The sequence below is a fragment of the Pogonomyrmex barbatus genome, unplaced genomic scaffold (genome assembly GCF_055798465.1).
Source record: "Pogonomyrmex barbatus isolate J1 unplaced genomic scaffold, ASM5579846v1 scaffold6, whole genome shotgun sequence".
NCBI classification, from domain to species: Eukaryota; Metazoa; Arthropoda; class Insecta; order Hymenoptera; family Formicidae; genus Pogonomyrmex; species Pogonomyrmex barbatus.
In genome coordinates this window covers 19,835-41,886 of record NW_028297160.1, presented here as the reverse complement: position 1 = coordinate 41,886, position 22,052 = coordinate 19,835, and the positions used below count along the sequence as shown (strand labels likewise).

Sequence of the window (22,052 nt, the reverse complement as noted above, 5' to 3'; positions counted from 1 at the left end):
ACTTTTCGACGGAATGATTCTTCAAATTAGAAATCACAAAACACTTCCAATACAAAAATATTGTTAGACACGCGAACCTAGACTTATAATCTGTTGTTTTGTTACAATATTTATTAATAGAACGGTTATGATTGCACAATAATTTATTGATACACTTTAGGCGAACACATGCGTTACAACCTTTTTTATAATAATAAGGGCGCTTAGACATCTAGCGACGCGCGCAACTCGTGACGCAAAAAGGATGTGACGTATTATAATTTGTCGACCGCGTACATGTAGACAGCAAAGTATAAGGGTTCTCATTGCTTATTCTCAACAATTTCTAACTTTGTTTTTTTATTCTCTTTTTATATAGTTCTGCTAGCTTAATATTAAATAGGTTGTTTTTTTTTCCTTCAAAACGATATGAGAATAAAATTTTTATTATGGTGGTACAAATTAGTACAAAATAGATACAAAATACATATAAAAGATAAATAATTAAAAATAAATTTGGTTTAATTTTGCTGATTTGCTCCCGTTAGCTCGATAGAAGTCTTCAATTTTTTCTCTTTATATCAAAAGATTCTATAATTTTCAAAAACATTTTTAAAATTACAAAATATAAAGATTTATACATACTTTTGCATAAAAATTCCTATTTTCTAGTTATTTATAATTTTTATTCTTTTTCGTATTTTAATTATATGCATGAATACAGAGAATAGAAATGCAGAAAAAATGAAGAAAACAGAACATGTTCAAAAACATGATGAATTATGTTATCAATTCATTTTTGAATCATTCGATAGTATTTATAATTGATTAAATAATTTTTTACATATAATGTACTTTCATTCCATTTTTATCTTTCTTCTTTTTCTTTTTTTTTAATATTACTCCTTTTTTTAAATATTTTTTTAATATTATAAGAAAAATGCTAGGGTGTTGGCAAATTGCCAGCAGATTCGATCAGAACATGTCAGCAGATTGGCATAAACTGCGCCTGCATTCAGTTTAGATTCTACCAGCAGACTCTGTAAAATATATTCAAGTAACTGCTTGGCGACAGAAATCAAGCAGATCCTGCTGCCATGATCTGCTGACAAACTAGCAGCAGAAATCGAGCAGGTTCTACACTTTTAATTTATTAAATTATAATGTTATTAATTCTAATCTTGAAAAATGTTTTTCTTTATTTCTTATTTTAAAAGAATAATTTTTAATTGTTTTATTAATAAAAAATAATATATTCTTATATTAAATAAATTATGAAGTTTTTTTAAAAATTTATACTATGGTCCTTAATTTTGTGTCAATGATTATTTTTCAGTATTATATTTATTAACTTTCTTGTTACAAAAACACAATCACGTTTTACATGAAGTGCATACATAAAAGATACATAAATAATAATGCCATATTTAAAATCTATTCATGTGTATCATGTGTGTACAGAAATGTATGTACGTATACATAAATGTATCTATGTATGTTTAGATATGCATATGTGTGAATGATTTCGTCAAAAATTTCATCATGAAACTTTGCTAAGCTAATTTCTCTTACAATTACGAAGGTACTCACAGAGCCAATTTTGCAATTTAGCTCTTAAATAATTAAAATAAATGTAACAAATGTAATCTACTCCTTATTTACAATGCAGATATATTTGCAGATATAGTATATTACCCATATATCATCTCGTAGAAGCAATATTCTGCTAAGATCCTTTTTCTATGTATTTTTTATAAAATTATGACTCTTGCTACAGAGCGGAATTTTGCAATTTGGCTCTTAAAAAAAAATTTACAATAGATGAAAATATTTGCACCTTATTCCTATAGTGCAAATCTATTTAATTTTAGTTTTCACCCCTTGATTATAAAAAAAAGTAAAAGCAAAAAGTAAAAGATTAAAAAAATGAAAAAAATAAAAACAAAAAAGATAAAAAAGATAAGAAAAATAAAAAAGAAGCACAAAAAAGAAAAAAAATCAAGATGTACTATCTCTAATTTTTCAATATCAGCACCTGACGATAACTTTCGCGTGCTCTAGATAGTTAGACTACAAATTTATTACTAATTATCTGCAAGAAAATTAACGAAAATATATGCAATATATGCAATAATAAGCGGAAATTTGAACTTGGACTTTCCTATATTTCATGAAAAAATATATAGATAATATAGCCTATAAACTTCATTTAAAAGTACAACTTATAGTAACAATAAAATGTTCAGTAAAAGTCTGTACAAATTCTTTTGAGAATTCTGAATAGTCTCCGCAGAATTCAATCAAAAATCCTAATGAGAAAATTGTGTTATACCAATATTTTTGAAATTGTGACTATATTTATATATAATATATTTATATATAGTATATTTTTCACTTGGAAATCAATTCAATTCCGATTTTTTTTTACTTTTTCGAACAAAATTATTTCTGAAATATCAAGAATTCTAGAATTATGTGAAATCTATCTAGAACTCTAAGAAGAAACAATTTTTTTCGAAAATGCGGAACTACGTGAAGTTAGCTTTCCATATTTTAAATTTTTATGTTTTTAATAGTCAGTACTATTTCTTAAAACTATCAAGAACTCTAGAACTATCGGAAATCTACACAAAATTCTATAAAAATTAATTTTTTAAATAATGGGGGCTAATTTCACAAAGATCATCTAGCATACACACATTTTGCCAACTTTTTCGCAATCTTGTTCTCAATCACAATCTTGTTCTCAATCACAAAGAATGCAAAAGAATGCAAAAAAAGCATAGAATATAGAAAATTAGATAATATATATAGTATCTTAGATGTTCATATAGCTAACCGAGATATTTTAACTCGACATTGCCATTAACTGCATCGATCATTAGTCACCATATTTCATGTATTATATTATTGAGCATAACTTATAGAAATAATAACTGTAACAATATCCTGTATTGTTATTATATAATTCGCGACGATCTTGTTTCATATGACGTTCAAAGCGTTCGATAAATTCTGTCTCTATTTTTTCTTTAATTATACAATTATAAAATGTATTCTTAGTTGCATTAGGTATGATGCATTTAATTACAAATTTAAATAACTAGAAACTAAAATTAGTTATCTAAAATATAAGTCATTGTATATAAAATGTGGATCTTTAAAAACTTTACGGTACAGTCTCGCAAAGCAAATGTTTTACGATAACCAAATATTATGTGTTAACATGATAATATGATTTTTTTGCAAAACAATTTTTTTGTTTTATTTTTCATGAAATAATATTATGATATTTGCAATTTTTAAAGTTACAATGAATTTGCGAAAATGTGAATGAAAAACAGAAAATTTGTATAGCATTCCTTTTCATGACTTCAGTGGAATAATATTACAAAAATATATAATGTAAAAATATTTCTGATTTTTAAAAGAAAATATCGGAAAGCTCATAATTCAAATTGTTATCATTTTTAGAGCACTTAAAAATTCAAATTTTCTTGATTTTAAAATTATGGATAGAGAATGTACACACTTCAGAGTGCGTACGTGAACATCCAAACGTACGCAGTTTTCTCCATAGCAAAGACAGAGAAAGAAAGAGAAAAAAGGAAAAAAGTATGCTTAAAGTTATTGAATATTCTTTCAACATATTTGCTATATATATCATACATATAGTAGCTAATACAGCGAATATTATCGCAGTTTTTTCGCTCAATGTAGAAATATTTTTGTAACAAAAATGTCAAAAATAATTATTATTTATTATTTTCTTATATTATAGACGAATATATTACGTTACACAGTTAAAAAACGTATCATTACGATAACCCCTATAAAATATCGGAAGCCTAAGACAATCTTATCTAAACACGGACTTCGATCGTGGTCGATAATTAATGCAGAAACAAATATAAAATTTTTATGTGCGAAGTTCATCACACATAAGTTTACACATATGTTATGGCTTTTATCGCGGCAGGAAAAATCTGTCATTTCCATCAAGATATGCAAATCTATTAGATGAACGATTTAATCGAAAATCATTATTTTGTTAACTGCGCAGAGTCATTGATAAAACCAATTATCGATTATAACCGTGATGTTATTATCAACAGATGTATGTCGTTTATTGTAAGAAAAAATTATTTCGTTTTATGTTTGTAGACAAAATTGAATTTTTTCAGACAAAAATTGCTTTTTTTAGTATTTTACGAAAAGTTTAATATTTTACGAATGTTATGTGGAAAATCATATATGTGGAAAAAAATAAAAATAAAATATAATATAAATACATAACAAAAATTCTTTTTCTAAAAGAAAATTTATATATGAGAGAATTTATATATACAAGAAAATTTATATCATTACATATGAAAAATAACTTTTTTTTAAATACTAACGTTATACGTTACGTTAATGTTATACTAACTTTATACGTTTTCTCATTGCATATACAACATATAAATATACACAATGCTCTCAATACAAAACACATTATTCCTGTTAGAAAGAAAATTGTCATCAGAAAATACCTTGAAAAAGATATCGAAAGGTAACGTAGAAAAAAATAAAAGATTTATCAGATGATCGAACGATTTTCCAAATTTTAATGTAACATTTCACAAATATCTAGAACTATACGCACTTTTTCGGACAATATATGTATTCTTTTTGAATCAGAAAAGAACGTAAATATTTTTGACCTTTTCTTTTTTTTTCATAAAAACTTTCTTTTTTGGTGCAATTCAAGCAAATTTGAATGTGTAATGGGATGATATCAAAGGAATACCAATGGGATGATACCAATAATAAATTTATTTTTTGTACTAAGCAGGAACGGCATCAGTTATACTGATTAAACATTAAAGATTAGTAATATTAAATATATATTATTTTATATTTTATTAAATGTTTTAATTATATAAAAAAATAAATATATTATCTGTTTAGTTTTGTGAGATTATCCGCATATTGATAACGTTAAAAAAATTTATTGCAGCAAAAATTCTAATTTTATGCAAAATTTTAATTTTTTATTATAACCTCTTCCTTTCTCCTTTACTGCTTAATTAATCTCTTGTTCTTATTCTATTCGAGTGATCTATAAATATACAAATATATTTCAAAATGCTTTATTTTCTAGTCACTATCAAAGATTTTTATTTTTTATTATTTAGTTTTTTATATAATTTTATAAAATGGAAATCTGTATAAAGTATCTGTATAATGAATAAAAATTATATGGCAATGATACAAATAATATAGCATGTAATTATAATATTTTCTTTTCTTCAAATATTTTTGTATTCCTTATATTTATATGCAAAACAAAATGCTATATTTTCATTTATTCTTCTTGTTTATTATTTAATGCGTGCTTCCATAATTAGATAAGTTTATAAAAAATAGCGAAACAGAATTACATCAATAACCGGCACTTAAGCAAATGCTATCTTATCGATCGTTTTATCAGTCTGGTTTATGTTTATTGACAATTCAGAGAGATATCAAGTTTAATAAGAAGGATCAATGTCTAAGTATGAAATAATCTCTTTCGTAGAATCACAGATAATATAACACTACACGCATTGCCGCACGTCATAGATTCTTAATGACTGAATCACATAATACTTGAAACAAAACACAAAAGAATTTCGAATAATTATAAAATTAAACATTATATTTATAATATTATGCAATTTCATCATTTATTATTTATAAATTACACATGTAATATAATCTTTTATAACGAAAAAAAATGCGGAATAAGAGAATAATTAGGATTAAATTAACAAAATATAAGATATATTAAAGAAAAAGAAGAGAAAAGAAAGAAAACAATCCTTTGAAAGAAAATATAAAAATCGTAATTGAAAAGAACGGAACAATTTGTATATTTATATCTATTTAACTTGGTGACGTTACTAGCGAGGGATTGAACGGGCGAGCCCCCAAGGTTGACCAATCGTAATCCGACTTTCGCGGCCACATGTTCCACCTATTGAAACGTTGCATCACTTTTTAAAAGATTCGTCTCGAGTGATGGATTTCATCATTCGATGACGCAATCTATAATAAATTCTCCATTAATGAATTAATTATGATTAACATAACTCTACTATTTAATAATATTAATTTAAATTTATCTATAGATATTTACTTATTCATGGATTAATTCAAAAGACAGAATTTTTATATAATGATCATATTAAATTATGAACAAAAAAATTTATGCGATATATTTAAGCAATTTATTAGACAAATAATATTCGATTTTAATGATGTTTTGATCTGAACCAAATATTAAGGCATTTTTGTTAATTTTAACAATATTTTATCGAATAATAAATTCAATGATAAATAAGATAATAAGATTTTCGAACTTATTAAATATATAAAGTTAAATATATAAAGTTTGTATATATATATATATATATATGTATTCATATGAAGTTATCTATTGTAGAAAGAAATCTTGTTGAAAATTAAAAATAAAAAGGATGTATTGAAGAATAAACAAGAAATATTTTTATATAATCATATATTTAAATAATTATTACAAAAGTCATATTAAATGCCAGTTGGCTAATCAATTTACATAATAATTATAGGAAATACCCATTTCCAGAAATGTTTGCCTTGAGAGGACGAGACTCCTTAACAGTGTATGCGAGGGGAAGTCATCCCCCTTTCTCCGCTAGCGTTGTCACTCCGCGCAACACTCATCCACCTCTAACCAATTTGCCACAGTGCTGGCTCATTATAATAGAAAGTAAACGACCTCCGTGTTGTCATATTCAAACGTAACAAAAAATTTAATATAATTAAGTAATAAATAGAAAAAATATTTAATTTTTATATCTTAATTTTAACTTAATATTTTTAAATATCTATTTATTAAATTTATTATTAAATTTTAAATTTATTATTAAAAAAAATAAAAAATTTGACATTATTTAATCAAATACTATTATTAAGTTTAGTATTAATTTTTCTATTTAATTTTTAATTAGAATAATTAAAATAAACTAATTAAATAAAATTTTTAATATATTAGAAGAAAATAATTTATTCAATTAAGTCACTTCAAACTACGAACTTGAAAAGTACATCTTTATTTTACTTTCAATAAAATGTTCATGTATGAATAGCAATAAAATATATTTAAAAATATTTATATATGAAAAATTCCAATGATAATCAATCTTTAAACATGTCAATCTTTAATCATGTCTTTAAACATATTAAATACTTAATTATCTCATTAAATTAATTATACAAGTTGTCCATGTTTATAATGTAATATCGCGTAATATTCTTCCATATGGTATCTTCAAAAACAAGAAATACATAAAACATAATAAAGTTACTTATTATCAGTTACTTATTATTGCGTTTTATTTTTTAATAAAACGCAATAATAAGTAACTGAAAAAGATAAGATATGAGATAAAAATTAGGAGATAATTAAATTTGAATTTACACACATGTACACTCTTTATGAGAATGTTATATAAAATTGAATCTTTCGGAATTCAATTTTTTATATGCAATAATCTGATAAAATAAAATATTTTGTTAAATTTCTTCATAAAAAATGAAAAATTTTTGCGAATAGAAACACGGGCGAGTTGAACAAACAAGTTCATCACTGATACTATTGCCTCCTCCATGGCCTCCTTTTGCCCCACCATGAATACAAGTTCCATTCCCTCTATTAGAACTGCTTGTGGGGAATAAACGACAGGCGCCGTCGTGCCAGTTAGTCGTGATACAAAGTTCGAAGAGATGATTTGTAACTCGTGTAATTATCAGTAATCGGAAACTTTACTTCTCAATCAGGCTAAACTAATCTTTCTCTCAACGATATCGACAAAATTAAATACGTCGAAAAAAATCGACATTACGTATAATTTACGTTTTTCTTCCTATCATTGATCGCTCATCGTCAGCAACCACGAAGTTGCTCGAGGGTTGTGTTACCGAGTGTGAGGTTGGGAGGACCATGAAGACGTCCACGTTATCATGCAGTGACTTGATCAAGCAGGAGGTGAGCGAGTGTCGAACAGTGTATGATTAGAAAAAACTTAAAGGGCAAAATGTGTATCTATGTCTCTGTGTATGTCCTACTGTCATATAACTTGGATTAGAAGTTTGAGGAAAATTCAGTAAATTAGAAACAAAGTCGTTTTGAAAAAGTGAATGTATAAAATAATTTTTATAGATTTTATGATTGCAATTGTCTCTTAAATATCAGCATAATGTTATATAGTTATTTTATATTCTTATAATTCTCATAATATTTAAATTAATTCAAAATTGGATTATTTCTTTGAATTGTCTACATTTAAAATATAAAATGAGAATAACTAAACAGAATAACTGAAGATTAGAAATGCCAAAGCAAGCTTGATATATTACCAATAAAATTGGAGCCAAGGTTAGAAAGCAAAATTGAAGAGAACAAGGTTAAAAATTATTGAACAAAAAAAAAGAGGAGAAAAAAGGAAAACGATGACAAAGCAAAAATGACTTATAATTAACATATAAATAGAAATAAAACGAATAACAAGAAATCAAAAGACTGGAAATAAGGTTAGATGGTCATTGAACTAAAAAGCAGAAAGATTATTTTTCCTTCAAGATTTTTAAAAAAATTATCTTGAAAAAATAAAAAAAATAATTTTTAACTGTTATAGTAAAAAATTAAAATTAAGAATGTAAGATAGAGAATAAAGATATTAGAAAGATATTACAAAATAAAGATATTAGAAATATAGAACATTCAAAGGGATGTCAAACGAAAATTAATGGCGAAATGTGTGTAAAAAAATATCTATACATACATATGATCATATATTTTCCAAATTTCAATTATGCAATTTGAAATATTAGGAATGATATTTTTTATTAACAAAACAAGATGAAAGACTAGATAAGAAGAATTAAAAAATAAATAAGAAATAATATGTAAGAATGAATATAAATAGCAAAATTAAAAAATATAGATAATAAGAGATCAAATGAATGATGAATGTTAACTCGTACAATATGTCTTACATGTTTATGTCTTACATGTTTATTTTTAAAAGATTTTATAAAAATTTTTTAAACCAACCATTTCAAATTGTTTTTCTAAAATTTTCTTTTTATATCTTAAAAGATTAAATGAAAAGAAAAATATTTTCGATATCACAAATGACAAATTAAGCAAATTATTCATCATGAAGTAACATCAACTGAATCGTGTGACAGTAGAATACAACTTTGAAATTTGTCAGACTAAATAATAAAAGTTTCAAGTTTATTAAGATACAGTTATGTGCACGAAAAGTTGTTGCGTGAGGGGATTAATTTTATGTGAAAAACCGCTTTTTTCCTAAATGTCAATAATGATGATAATAACAGTACAATACGGAATTATCAGACATTCATGATTTATAAATAATACAGAAATAGATAAATTTATCGACTCTTGATATTATAAAATGCAATAAGCAATAATGCAATAATGCAATAATGCAATAAGCTAACAAAATTTTCTTAAGTGGAAGAAGGAAGATAATAATTAAATGTTAGAAATTATCTATTTGATAAATGATTTAATTAAACTGCACAATATGCAATTTAATGAAAAAGTACTATACAGAAATAAAAATTATAACGAATATCTTTTTTCTTAACTGGTATAATGCGATTTATCACATCACTTTTGGAAAAATAAAACCATGTAGTATACATATTACGAAGTGGGAAATAGTATCTAGACTAGAGAGGTTAGAAGCAAGAATGAAATGCATCAATATATACGTGTTTTAATAGTGTTTAATAAGTTCAGAGTTTAGTTTATTATATTTCATAATTCAATTGTTAATACCAAGACGTTTCATGATATGATTGTTTTCTTCGTTTTTTGCGAGTATTTTAAAAAGCAATTGAATCATGCATACTTGTTCGTTAGCTACGTAAACGAGAATATAAATAAATATTATGGAGAAAAACTTTGACCATTGAGCACAGGTGCAACAGATACCATTAATGCTTTCTTTTATCTTTTTAATTCTATATTTATTTTGATGAAATATACTCAAATTTTATAATGGATTTCAAAATGAATAACATAATTTGATGTAACCTTGTATATATAAATAAGTGTGTGTGTGTGTGTGTGTGTGTGTGTGTGTGTGTGTGTGTGTGTGTGTGTGTGTGTGTGTGGCGTGTGCGTGTGTGTGTGCATGTGCATGTGCATGTGTGAATTGAACATGACATTAGAAATTATCGGATACTTGTATATTCTACAAATGCAATAATGAATTCCACTTTCATTCAAAATTTATGATACTCATATTATGCGATAAGTTGTAAATAAATTTAATTAATTAAATAATATGAATCCGAACTTTTAATACATTTTGCCACGTGTCTTAACCTATGTACGCAATACATACAATATGCTATCGCATATTCTACTATATTATTTGTCCATGATAAATTCTATTGGTCGGCGAACGGGTGTGTCAATGACGTCACAAATCGATATTTCACTCTCAGATGAGAGAAAGAGTATATCAAATTGGCGGGAAATATATCTTTTAATTATTTGAAGAATGTTCTTTTACTATACTTAATTAAATATTTTCTATTTTTATATATGTGCTACTGAATTATAACAAAACAATAAGCAAAGGGAAATCACAATAATATAGAAATCTAAGTTGCTATTTTTCATTTACTTTGCTTAATTATTTTTTAAAAATGTATACTTTAGAACTGTATATGTAAACTGTATATTCTTTTGTTTGTAAATATTTAAATTACTACATTATGTTAAAACTTTTCATATCCAAGATTAACTATATTGAACTATATTCTTTTCATTCAAATATTAAAGAAATTTTATAAGTTCTAATGGAAAATTGATAAGAAACCAAGAACTTAAAGAAACGCCAATATAAAAAATATATGGAAAAATAATAAAATTCTGCTTAAAAAGTGAAAAATCTTTTTTTTTTATATCACAAAATTCAACAAAGTTCAACAAAAAATGATTTTTTTCAAACACTATAAAAATTGAATTGAATTGAAGAGAGAGAGAGAGAGAGAGAGAGAGAGAGAGAGAGAGAGAGTGTGTGTGTGTGGTGTGTGTGTGTGTGTGTGTGTGTGTGTGTGTGGTGTGTGACATTGAATTGTTTAATGTGTTGTTTTAAACACGTTATTGCGATAAATATCATCACATGCTTCTGTGGTCGAAAAGATAAGATGCCTGCCCGGTAAGCAAGAAATCCAGGTTCGATTCTGATTGAGCTGATATTTTTCGCAAAAATAATTGCGAATTTTCATAACTGTTTCGTGGTCGGGCTTTGCCGTGGCGCACACCCTCCCTTCTTATTTATAACGAGATTGATCATTTTCCGTAATTTTTTGGACGTTGAATCCGAATCTGATTGTAAAATTGCTTTATCACATCATAATTTAAAGAAATTTGCAAAGTTGCAAAAAGTGTTATTTTCGCGAATTTTATCATATCATAAGTATGAAGAAGAGAAATGTTCTTGCAATCAAATTGAAGTGTGTTATTGGGACTTCCAATCCTCAAAAGGAATTTTTTGTGTCCGTTGTGATTAAAAAGATATTGTTAAACATGGAGTCTATTGCGGAAATGTGAATTAGACGATTTATTTATTTGCTTATCTAAATTTAAATGTTTTTTTTAATTTCTGAATATAAATCCGATGTCAAAATTGACAAATTTAAATTGGCGAATTCAATATGGCGGATGTCAAAATTTAAAAATGTACGGATTACTGCAAAAATTAATATATAGAGGACATATTGAATCCGCCATGAATTTGTCAATTTTGACATCGAAATTTTATTCAATTTAAAAAATTTAGATTTAGATAAACAAAATTAGGAACTATTTAATAAATCGTCAATAAATTCACACCATTTCCGCAGTAAACCCCATGTTTAACAACAAATAATCATAACGGACACAAAAAAATTCCTTTCGAGGATTCAAAGTTGTAACAACACTTCATTTTCATTGCAAGAATACTTCTTCAGCATGTCGCATTTCATACTCATAATATGACAAAATTAATGAAAATAGTACTTTTTTGCAACTTTTTGCAACTAACTGCAAATTTCTCCAATTGACGTGATAGAGCAATTTTACAATTAAATTCGGATTCAGCGTCCAAAAGAACTATAGGAAATGACTAATCTCGTTTTGGTGTTTTTTTTTTGTTGAACTGTATAATCACTTTTTCTAGATAAAGATATCCTAAGAATTATCCTAAAGAATTGACACGCAATTTAGTACAAGCAAAGAAAAAGAAAATTTGATTTGGAATTGCTAGTAGAATTCATAGACATATTCAAAGACACATTTGAGTGTGTTTAAAAATTGAATTTCTTTCTAGCCTTCAATTGAAGTTACAAATTGATAGGAAAAAAGAATCGATCATCTTTCGCGTTCTTGAAGACTTTCGGTGTTATATGCGTATTACTAAAAGCGTTATGCAATGCTCACGTTCGGCGGCCGCGTTGCACGGCGCGCGTGATATTCAAGGACAATTCAAGGTTACCTAGTGACATCGCCGCGTGGATCGATAACGAATCTCTCATTGTTTATTTCTCTCTTTATAGATACGAGATGCCTGTAAGGACCTTGTCCTATCCGATAACCAGCTCCGACTGGTTATGCAGAAACTCACCGAGGAGATCAATAGGGGTTTGTCGAAGGAAACCCATGATAATGCAATCGTCAAATGCTTTACTACCTACGTGCAGGATCTGCCAAACGGCACTGGTAAATGATAAAGCATGATAATAATTACAAATGGCAATACACACTTCAATCCAATTTTTATAGTCATGAAGACAATAAAATTCGAAATAAAATGCATGAAGTTTATATGAAGAATAGAATGTAATTTGTATTGTTCAAAACTTTCATGTAAAAATTGAATGCTCGCATCTCGTCGACTCGCGTAAAGTCACACGGTAGTGTTCTCAGTGACTTGATACCCGAGACACTACCATGTCTTCTGATATAAAATTTTATCAAGCATGTACGTAATTGCATTTTATATTGGGGAAAAAAATCATTACAAAAAATAGGAAAAAGATATTCTTTGCATGTAAAATAATAATCTTTATTGAAATTATGATGATTATCGATCCGAAACATGATTCTAGAAATATATTTTTATAAATTCAAATCTCTCAAAGAAAAAAGAAAATGAAGAAAAAACTTATTAAAGAAATAGTTATATTATATTCAATACCGATATAGAATAATTCAATCAAAATTACTCAAATCTTGAAAAAAAAGTGTAATTAAATCAGAACATGAAAAAATTTCTAGTTTGATACTGAATTATACCAGATTAATAACTGCAAATCAAATATCTTTCTTTTTAGAAAAGGGCAACTTCTTGGCACTGGATTTAGGCGGTACAAATTTTAGAGTGTTATTAATCACATTGGATGGTCAAAATTTTGATATGAAAAGCAAGATCTATGCTATACCTCAAAGTTTGATGCTAGGAACTGGTATCCAGCTATTCGATCACATCGCCCAATGTTTGGCATTGTTTGTAAAGGAATTAAATTTGCAGAATGAAATATTACCATTAGGCTTCACCTTTAGCTTTCCCCTTACCCAATATGGATTGACGAAGGGTCATCTAGTGAGATGGACCAAGGGCTTCAATTGTAGTGGTGTAATCGGTGAAGATGTCGTTGCTCTTCTTGAAGAAGCAATTGGTAGAAGAAATGTAAGTACAAAATCATTATAAGTAAATACAACATATGAATATTATAATTTTAGGATTATAATTTTATTTTAGGATTTTTATTTTAGGATTATAATTTTTTCTGAAGAAGAGATATAAGAAAAATTGTCATACAAATTACAGTCATTGTAAAGTTGTTGTCATTGTAAAGTTATTGTAAAGTCATTGTAAAGTCATTGTAAATTTGTTTTAAAATTAATTAAAAATGAATGTGATCTCTACAACATCTGTAAAGTGCTTCAAAATAGCGATTTAGTAGAATATTAGTGTTTTCATCTTAAATTGTTAAATTTTTAAATCTACTTATAGATTTTTTTTATTATTCAATTATAATAACACTATTCATACTATAAAAGGAGATATTAAAAAGGAATATAAGCCTGATATAAATATAAGTAATTCATATTTCCTACAGGATGTTAAAATTGATGTATGCGCGATCCTAAATGACACCACTGGCACTTTAATGTCATGTGCTTGGAAAAATCGAAATTGTCGAATTGGTTTAATCGTTGGTACGTATACAAAATTCATTTTTGTAAATAAATTATATTCAAATTTAAAATAAATTTTGCAAATTTTAGCGTTTAAATTCTGCAAATTTAAATGTTAAAACTATATTATTAAATAGCATTACTGAACAAAATTTAATTCTCTTAACAGGAATAATAAATTTTATTTTTATTCCCATCCTAATAATATACCCTATAACAAATTTGATTATTTCTTTGTGAATTTTAAATATATAAAGTTCTCTTACACTTACAGGTACCGGAAGTAATGCTTGCTATGTCGAAAAGACAAAGAACGTACAGTGCGCGATTCCAGGCAATTATGCTGAAAACAAACCTCATATGCTCATCAATACGGAATGGGGCGCATTTGGTGAGGAAGGCATATTAGATTTTGTAATAACCGACTTTGATCGTGCCATAGATGAAAACTCTATTAATCCTACGAAACAGCTGTTTGAGAAAATGATCTCAGGAATGTATATGGGTGAACTAACGAGACTAGTTCTGGAAAAATTGGTCAATGCTGGCCTTCTTTTTGGTGGCAAATGTTCCAACAATCTTAGAAAACGCGGCAAGTTCTTCACGAAGTATGTCTCTGAGATTGAAAAGTAAGTATCAATCAATTCTAATGATATGTAATTAGAAATTTCCTTAAATTTGCTTCTATCCCTTATAGAAAAATACTACTGAGCACTACTAGTGCGCAGTAGTATTTTGAGGCACTACTATACTACTGTACTACTGCACTACTATGCACTACTATACATTACTGCGCGGTACTGCATTATTACGCACTACTGCACTACTACACTATTCCGCTGTAGTGTAGTAATGCAAAAGTATCCAGTAATGTAACCATAAATGAAACTCAAAACACGGGCTAAACACGGTCTACTTTATCGTAACGAACAAAATTTATAAAAATAAAAAAATAAGTTTTTTCAATATACACATACTTATCTATACTTACTTTTGTAACTTTTGTAATTTTTAATAATTATTTGTATTGAAAAGAAAAAATATAAATAACGTAATTACGTCTCGTTTTATTACAATATGTTGTACTAAAGCTTATTTATTGTGTATTACATTTGAAAATAACATTATTTGAGAAATAATTGTTTTTTAAAGATTCTGTATCGATGAAAAATAATAATTTTGGATTATAATAATAGTTGTACCTGGCATTGAGAATAAAACAAGTTTTTTATAACTTTTGAATTGGATAATTTTTGTTTTAATTAAATAAGATCTTAAAATTATTAATACATATATATCAGAAATATGAATGTATGCATTATAGCTATGAAATAAAAAATTAATAAAAGCCATCATGAAAAAATATCAAAAATAAAAATTATATGACATTGAAACAAGAACAACAGTATATTTCATATCTGTCGAATCGTATTATTTTTTATTATTACTGAAAGCTCTATGCTTATGTACACGTAAGTGCGTATTCAGAACGCGCTTATAAATATGTTAGCGCGTATTTTTATCATTCTATCTTTTTCGCCTAATGACTGATAAAGATAGAATGATAAAAACACGCTAACATTTTTATAAACGTGTTCTGAATACGGGCTTACATGTACATAAGCATAGAGCTTTCAGTAATAATAACAAATAATACGATTCGACAGATACAAAATATACTGTTGATCTGGTTTCAATGTCATATAATTTTTATTTTTAATATTTTTTCATGACGGCTTTTATTAATTTTTTATTTCATAGCTTATTTTTATAATGTACACACACACACACACACACACACACACACACACACACACACACACACACACACACACACACACACACATTTCGTATATTACACTGCGGCAGCACTACTTATCCTAGCAGTGACACTATCGTCGCATTAGTAGAGTTGAGTAGTGACATTACGTCACACTAGTAGTGCTTAATAGTGAACACTATAACTACATTTATACATCCCCTTTAATCAAATAACATCCGTAGTTATGAAACTTCACAGTCATTCCATTCTTCAGAGGAATAGTTATGATTGGCCGGTTTTATAATTACGGATGTTATTAAACCTGATTAAAGGAGATCTGTAAATGTAATCTATGCCGCATTAGAAGTGCTAGTAACGACACTACTGCGTACTAGAAGTGTTAAGTAGCGACACTACTGCGCACTAGAAGTATTTAGTAGTGACACTATTGCGCACTAGTAGTGCACAGTAACACTTTTCTACAAGGGTATGAACTAAATTGATTTGTTGGTTGATTAATTGCCATTTGTGTTTAATTTGTTTAATATAATCCCTAAAGACACTACTTATCAATAATTAAGTCTAATAAAATTCTATTGATCAAGACATGATTAATAACAATTAAGATATAAAAAAGCTAAAGACTTAAATGTATATAGATTGAAAACATGTCTGTAAATTTCAGCGATCCTAAGGGAAGATACACGAATTGCCGAGACGTATTGGCTGAACTAGGAATGCCAAATGTGAGTGATCAAGATTGTGAAAATGTGAGATATGTATGCTCAGTAGTGTCGAGGAGAGCAGCGCACTTGGTGAGCGCAGGAATAGCGGCATTGCTGAACAAAATGGGAGAGAATAATGTCACAGTAGGCATCGATGGTTCGGTATATCGATTTCATCCGCACTTTCACGATCTCATGACAGCGAAGATTAGTGAACTTCAAAAATATAAGGTGAGAATGATGAGATAGAAAAAGAAAATTTATTAGTAAGCAAGTTAATGTTTCTGATCTTATAGAATGAAGTAAAACTAGAATGAAGTAAAGCACAAGATCTTTTCCTTATTTAGAAGCTATCAAATAAGCAAAATGCTAGTAGTATCTCGGCAGACTGCTAGCAGATTCGATCAGAAACATATCAGCAAATTGGCATTAACTGCGTTCACATTCAGCTTAAGTTCTATCGGGTAGGCAGAATATATTCAGGCGACAAATTGGCGGAAAAAGTTAAACAGATCTGCCAACAGACTAGTAACAAAAATCGAGCAGATTCTGTTGTCTGTCTAATTATTTAAACTGTGATATTAGTTTTAATCTCGAAAAATAATGTATTACTTCTTTTATTTCTTATTTTATAATTTTTAACAGAATTTTTATTAATAGAAAAATATAATAGAAAAATTAATACAGAATGTTTCAAAAATGGCAATCAATTGCTTGGGAGGTGATTGGGAATCAAAAAATAAGAAAAAAGTTGGTATGAACATAAATCCAGAAATCCTGCGTTATTTTCGAGTTATTTTCGCTATTTTTATGTTGAAATTTTAAATTGCTTTGTTTTCGAATTTTTTTGTCAAAATTGAAAGAAGATAATTTTTATGAGTTTTAACATAATTAAAATTAAATTTGCGAGCTTCAGCTCTACAGGATACATTACATCCCAGATAGTCAAGTATAATACAGCATATTGAGTGAACTAATGCATTGCATGTGTTGCTATATATTTGTCGTATATTTGCTAACATCGAAATAGGACACATAATGAATACAACAATATATCTGCTTATAGATGCAATCAATTGATGAAATTTTAAGAACAAACGATCAGCAATAGTAATATGTTATGTTATCAGCAATATATCAACAACATGTCACTAACAAATGATTAATCGTTTTATCTTGAGCATCATGATGAAAACATGATGGCAACAAAACATATATAATGATTTCCATCCGTTCTCACATATGTCTTTAAACATGAAACTTTTTAATTGTAGTTCAATGCTAACAAAGTGTTGATAATGTGAAATTTCACACGTTTATGGTAACTTTTCAGCAAAAAGACATAGTTTTCGAGATTTATATACAAGTTGTAAATATTTATTTCTATTTACACTTACAAATATACATATATTATCCTAAGCAACTGATGTATGTACATTGCAACTTTATATTAATCATATTACACATAATATAGTAAAATAAAATAAAATAAAATAAAATAAAATAAAATAGAAATATGAATAAAAATTAACAACATTTCTTGATCAATTAATACAATTTTGATTAAATAGTAATATAGTTATATTAGAAGTGTTTTTGAAACAGTTTGTTGTCTTGAAATCTTTAAAAATTTCTTCTAATATAATTTTATTGCCATTTTGTTAAAAAATGCGATATTTCTGGACACACGTTGTTTCAAAAATAATGAGTTTATATATTCTCTATTACCTCTTAAACATTGTTTCGAAATATTTGCACAACTCTGGTAAAAATTATGGACAAAATCGGACAGAAATGGATATGATTTCTATCAGCTGTAAGCTGTTGATTTTATCTGTATACGGACAATTAACAGAAACCGATAAAAATCTTGTCTGTTTCTGTTCGATTCTGTCCGTCATTTTTATCAGAGAAACTGGCACAGAACATTTGGTTGGCATATTATCAGCATATGCAGCATTCATTATTTGACATATGTTGTCATCATGTTGTTGTTAATATGCTGTTGAGTGTGGATAACATACCGATGATGACAAGTTGCTTTCAAGTTGTCGCCAATTTGCTATCAACATGTTGATAATTGCGGATGACAAATTGACAACACGAGTTGTCGTTAAGTTGTGAATAGTAGATTGATGCTGATATATTGCCATCGATTTGTCATTATTAAAATCATTCCATTGAATTCAACGCGACAGACATAATGCTGTCTTACCTTGTCTCGAGTTTGTCTAAATTAGTTGTTGCAACGACTTTCGGTTTAATGACAGCAAATTTGAAATATTTTGCTATCTGGAGTGGAAATATAGCCCGCTTAACATATCTTGGCAGAAATCAAGACACACAAGTGTGTATCCACAAGTGTATATCCTGAGTAATGTTAAAGTAACCCGCAATTTTTATTTGACTTTAATTATGTAAAAACTGTCTTTTCTTTCAATTTTGACGAAAGAATTCAAAGCAATTTTCTAGGGAATATCCTGTATATTCTATAAAACACTGTATATTCTATACACAGATAAATTATAAAATTTTTTTAAGATGTATACTGTGACTCTTAGCTTATATATATATATTGATGATTATTCATGATTACCATGTATTATACTAACTTTTTTGCTACAAAGACATAATCAACTCATATCATATATATAAAAAAATACATAAATAACATATTTAATTTTTAATTTAATTTAATTTTAATTTAATAACAATTGATATAGAAAGCTTGACAAATTTTACAAGAAATAGAACGCAATATAACGACAATCTTACAATCATTTGTGTTCAGTGATCATGCAGATGTGATTTGTTCGGTTTCTGCTATCAATGTTGTCAAATTGCGTTACACAAATCCTGCTCAATTTTTGCCGTAAATTTAATGTCAAATTGCATTGCGCCACAGATCTTGCTCGATTTTTACCACCAAGCTAGCAGATCGTGTCAAAAATCAGTTTGTTCAGTTTCTGCGTATGATATTGCATAACATGTTAGCTGACTTTATCGTATTTCTGACAGTTTAGCGATATTGTCAAATATTACATACTCTGTTTGAAATTTGCTGTCTTTTTGTCATCAGAAATTGATAGCATACTCTGCTTAAAATCTGTTTTTACTAGGTTTGGCTAATCAAGAATCAAATTTGAGGGTACTCAAGAATATATGATACATGACATTGCATTTAACTAAACAAATTTTTTTCTGATATAACAATAAGCAAAATAATTTATAATAAAATAATATGTTCTCCTTTATATATTTATGTTCTCCTTGATTCCACTAACTTCTTTGTTATAGTTTGACTTGATGCTCTCGGAGGATGGTAGCGGTCGAGGTGCCGCTCTGGTTGCCGCAGTGGCGTCGCAGAGGCGGTGAAAACGTGTTTATCGGTAGCGAGCTAGCTGCAATTCAATTATGTATAATATAAAGCTGAACGACGATGAGAGAATTGATCAGAATGAATGATGATCGAATGAGAACAATTGAGTATGGGAAATAAATTAGGGATCTTTTTCTGTGCTCATTTTGACTGCATTTTCACTCCTTTTTCTTATACGGTTCGTTTTTCTTTTTCAAAACCTGAATAATTTATCAATCGGAAAAAGAATTCATAAATGTGAATGTTAAAGAAATTATGAATTTGTTTTCGAAAAAAAATATTTTAAAGTAACATGTATTCATACGAAGGTTATCTTGTTACGAATATAAAATATACAAGAGAGTGCAGTTAAAAAGAAACCGAACTTAAAAATTAAACAGAATTTAAAAATTGCGTGATAAATATTTCTTGTACATAGAGCACAAAAACACAATAAATTAGTGGATTAGTGAATTGTAACTACTTAGTTAAGGTTCTTGCGAAAAACTAGAAAATCAAGGATGTCCTTCCTGACAGACAAGACGACGACAGCTAATTAGCGTTTCGTTAATGATTCGCATATCTCATTAGCATGAGTTAATCATCTCGTAATTCTGCGAGAAAATTACTAAGAAAATAGATATATCTAAACGAAATAGAAGAATCACCGGATATAATCCGGTAAAAAAATGTCAAGTGTCAATTGATAAAAATATTGCTAAATGCAAACAAACTAAATCGATGATATATTAAATTTATTATAGCGATTACCAAAAATGATAAAGAATATCGATAGATTCGAAAATAAAAACAATTTTCCATCGATGTTTGAATATTTGTTTATTAAAACCTTTCATTTTATTGTAATATTGATATCCCTAAATCATTGAACATTTTTTTCACTATAAATTTCTATTAACTTGAAAATATTTATTATAAATAATTATTTTTAAAGGACAATGTAAAAATGCCTTTTTTATTAATTGAAAGTTAAATTTAAAAAAAATGTAAATATTAATCTTTAATTTAATCAAATTTAAATAGAATTTTAAATTTACAAAGATACATAAAATTTGATGTTGAAAAGACTTATTATTAAAAATGTTATTTTTAAAAACTTTAGAAGCAGTTTTATTTAATTTCATGTTAACTTTCTTTTCTTTAATTAATGGTCTACATATAATTCTAATGTTAAGTTTTTAAATATTTTAGATAATTGCATGTTAGATGAAGCATTTCTTTTTTTTCGAAGAATTTTATCAGTTATTAATCGAATATGTCTTCTTATCACTATCGCGATAAGATTTAATAAAATGATAGAATCATTCGCATTGTGAATTGCATTAGTGTGTTTGTTTTCAGTGACACCGTATACATTTAAAAATGTTGAAACCTGAAATTACAGGACACTTGTAAATTTTGTGAATTTTTTCTGTTGCTATGCTGCGACGATTATTTAGATCGATGAGTACTTACACCGGAGCATAATTAAAGTTAAAAGTAAATGAAGCATGATACGAATTAAAGATAATTTTTTTATATAATATTTTCAATCTGTTTCTTTTTTATTTTTAATGATAAATAAAATTGTACATGCGGGTGAGGTTCAATCGGACACATTGCCGGTCGATTAAATAAAAAAATTTTTGATAAGTGGCTCACTAGAAAATTCCTGGCTGATGTGAGTGATGTGTCCGATTGAAAATGTGCGCATTTGGGACACTCCCCGTGTCGTTCATATATTAATGGAGATTTATAGATAATAATATCAAACAAAAAGAATTAATGTATTATTTGTAAAATTGTATTGAGATTTTTAGAAAAAATACTTAAAAGATATGTACTCTTAAAAAGATAAGATTTTTAATAAAAGATATGTACAATATATATAAAACAGTGGAATTTTGAGAGAGAAAGATTTCATTCTACTGC

The 22,052-nt window shown here is 27.3% G+C and overlaps 1 protein-coding gene across 3 annotated transcripts in view; it reads left to right on the top strand.

Annotated features, from left to right (window-relative positions):
• The window catches only part of Hex-A (Hexokinase A), a 29,893-nt gene extending 8,948 nt beyond the window's left edge, over positions 1-20,945 (top strand). For 2 of the 3 annotated variants that reach the window (XM_011640952.2, XM_089082884.1), the window contains 6 exons: positions 12,631-12,793; positions 13,408-13,763; positions 14,197-14,296; positions 14,550-14,904; positions 16,723-16,993; positions 20,060-20,945. In XM_011640952.2, coding sequence (XP_011639254.1) covers positions 12,631-12,793; positions 13,408-13,763; positions 14,197-14,296; positions 14,550-14,904; positions 16,723-16,993; positions 20,060-20,137 — 1,323 coding nt within the window. In that variant the 3' untranslated portion in view covers positions 20,138-20,945. Of the gene's footprint in view, positions 1-7,469; positions 8,030-12,630; positions 12,794-13,407; positions 13,764-14,196; positions 14,297-14,549; positions 14,905-16,722; positions 16,994-20,059 lie in introns of those variants that run through there. The other variant, XM_011640954.3, reaches the window with a different exon arrangement.
• Positions 20,946-22,052: the final 1,107 nt, after the last annotated feature.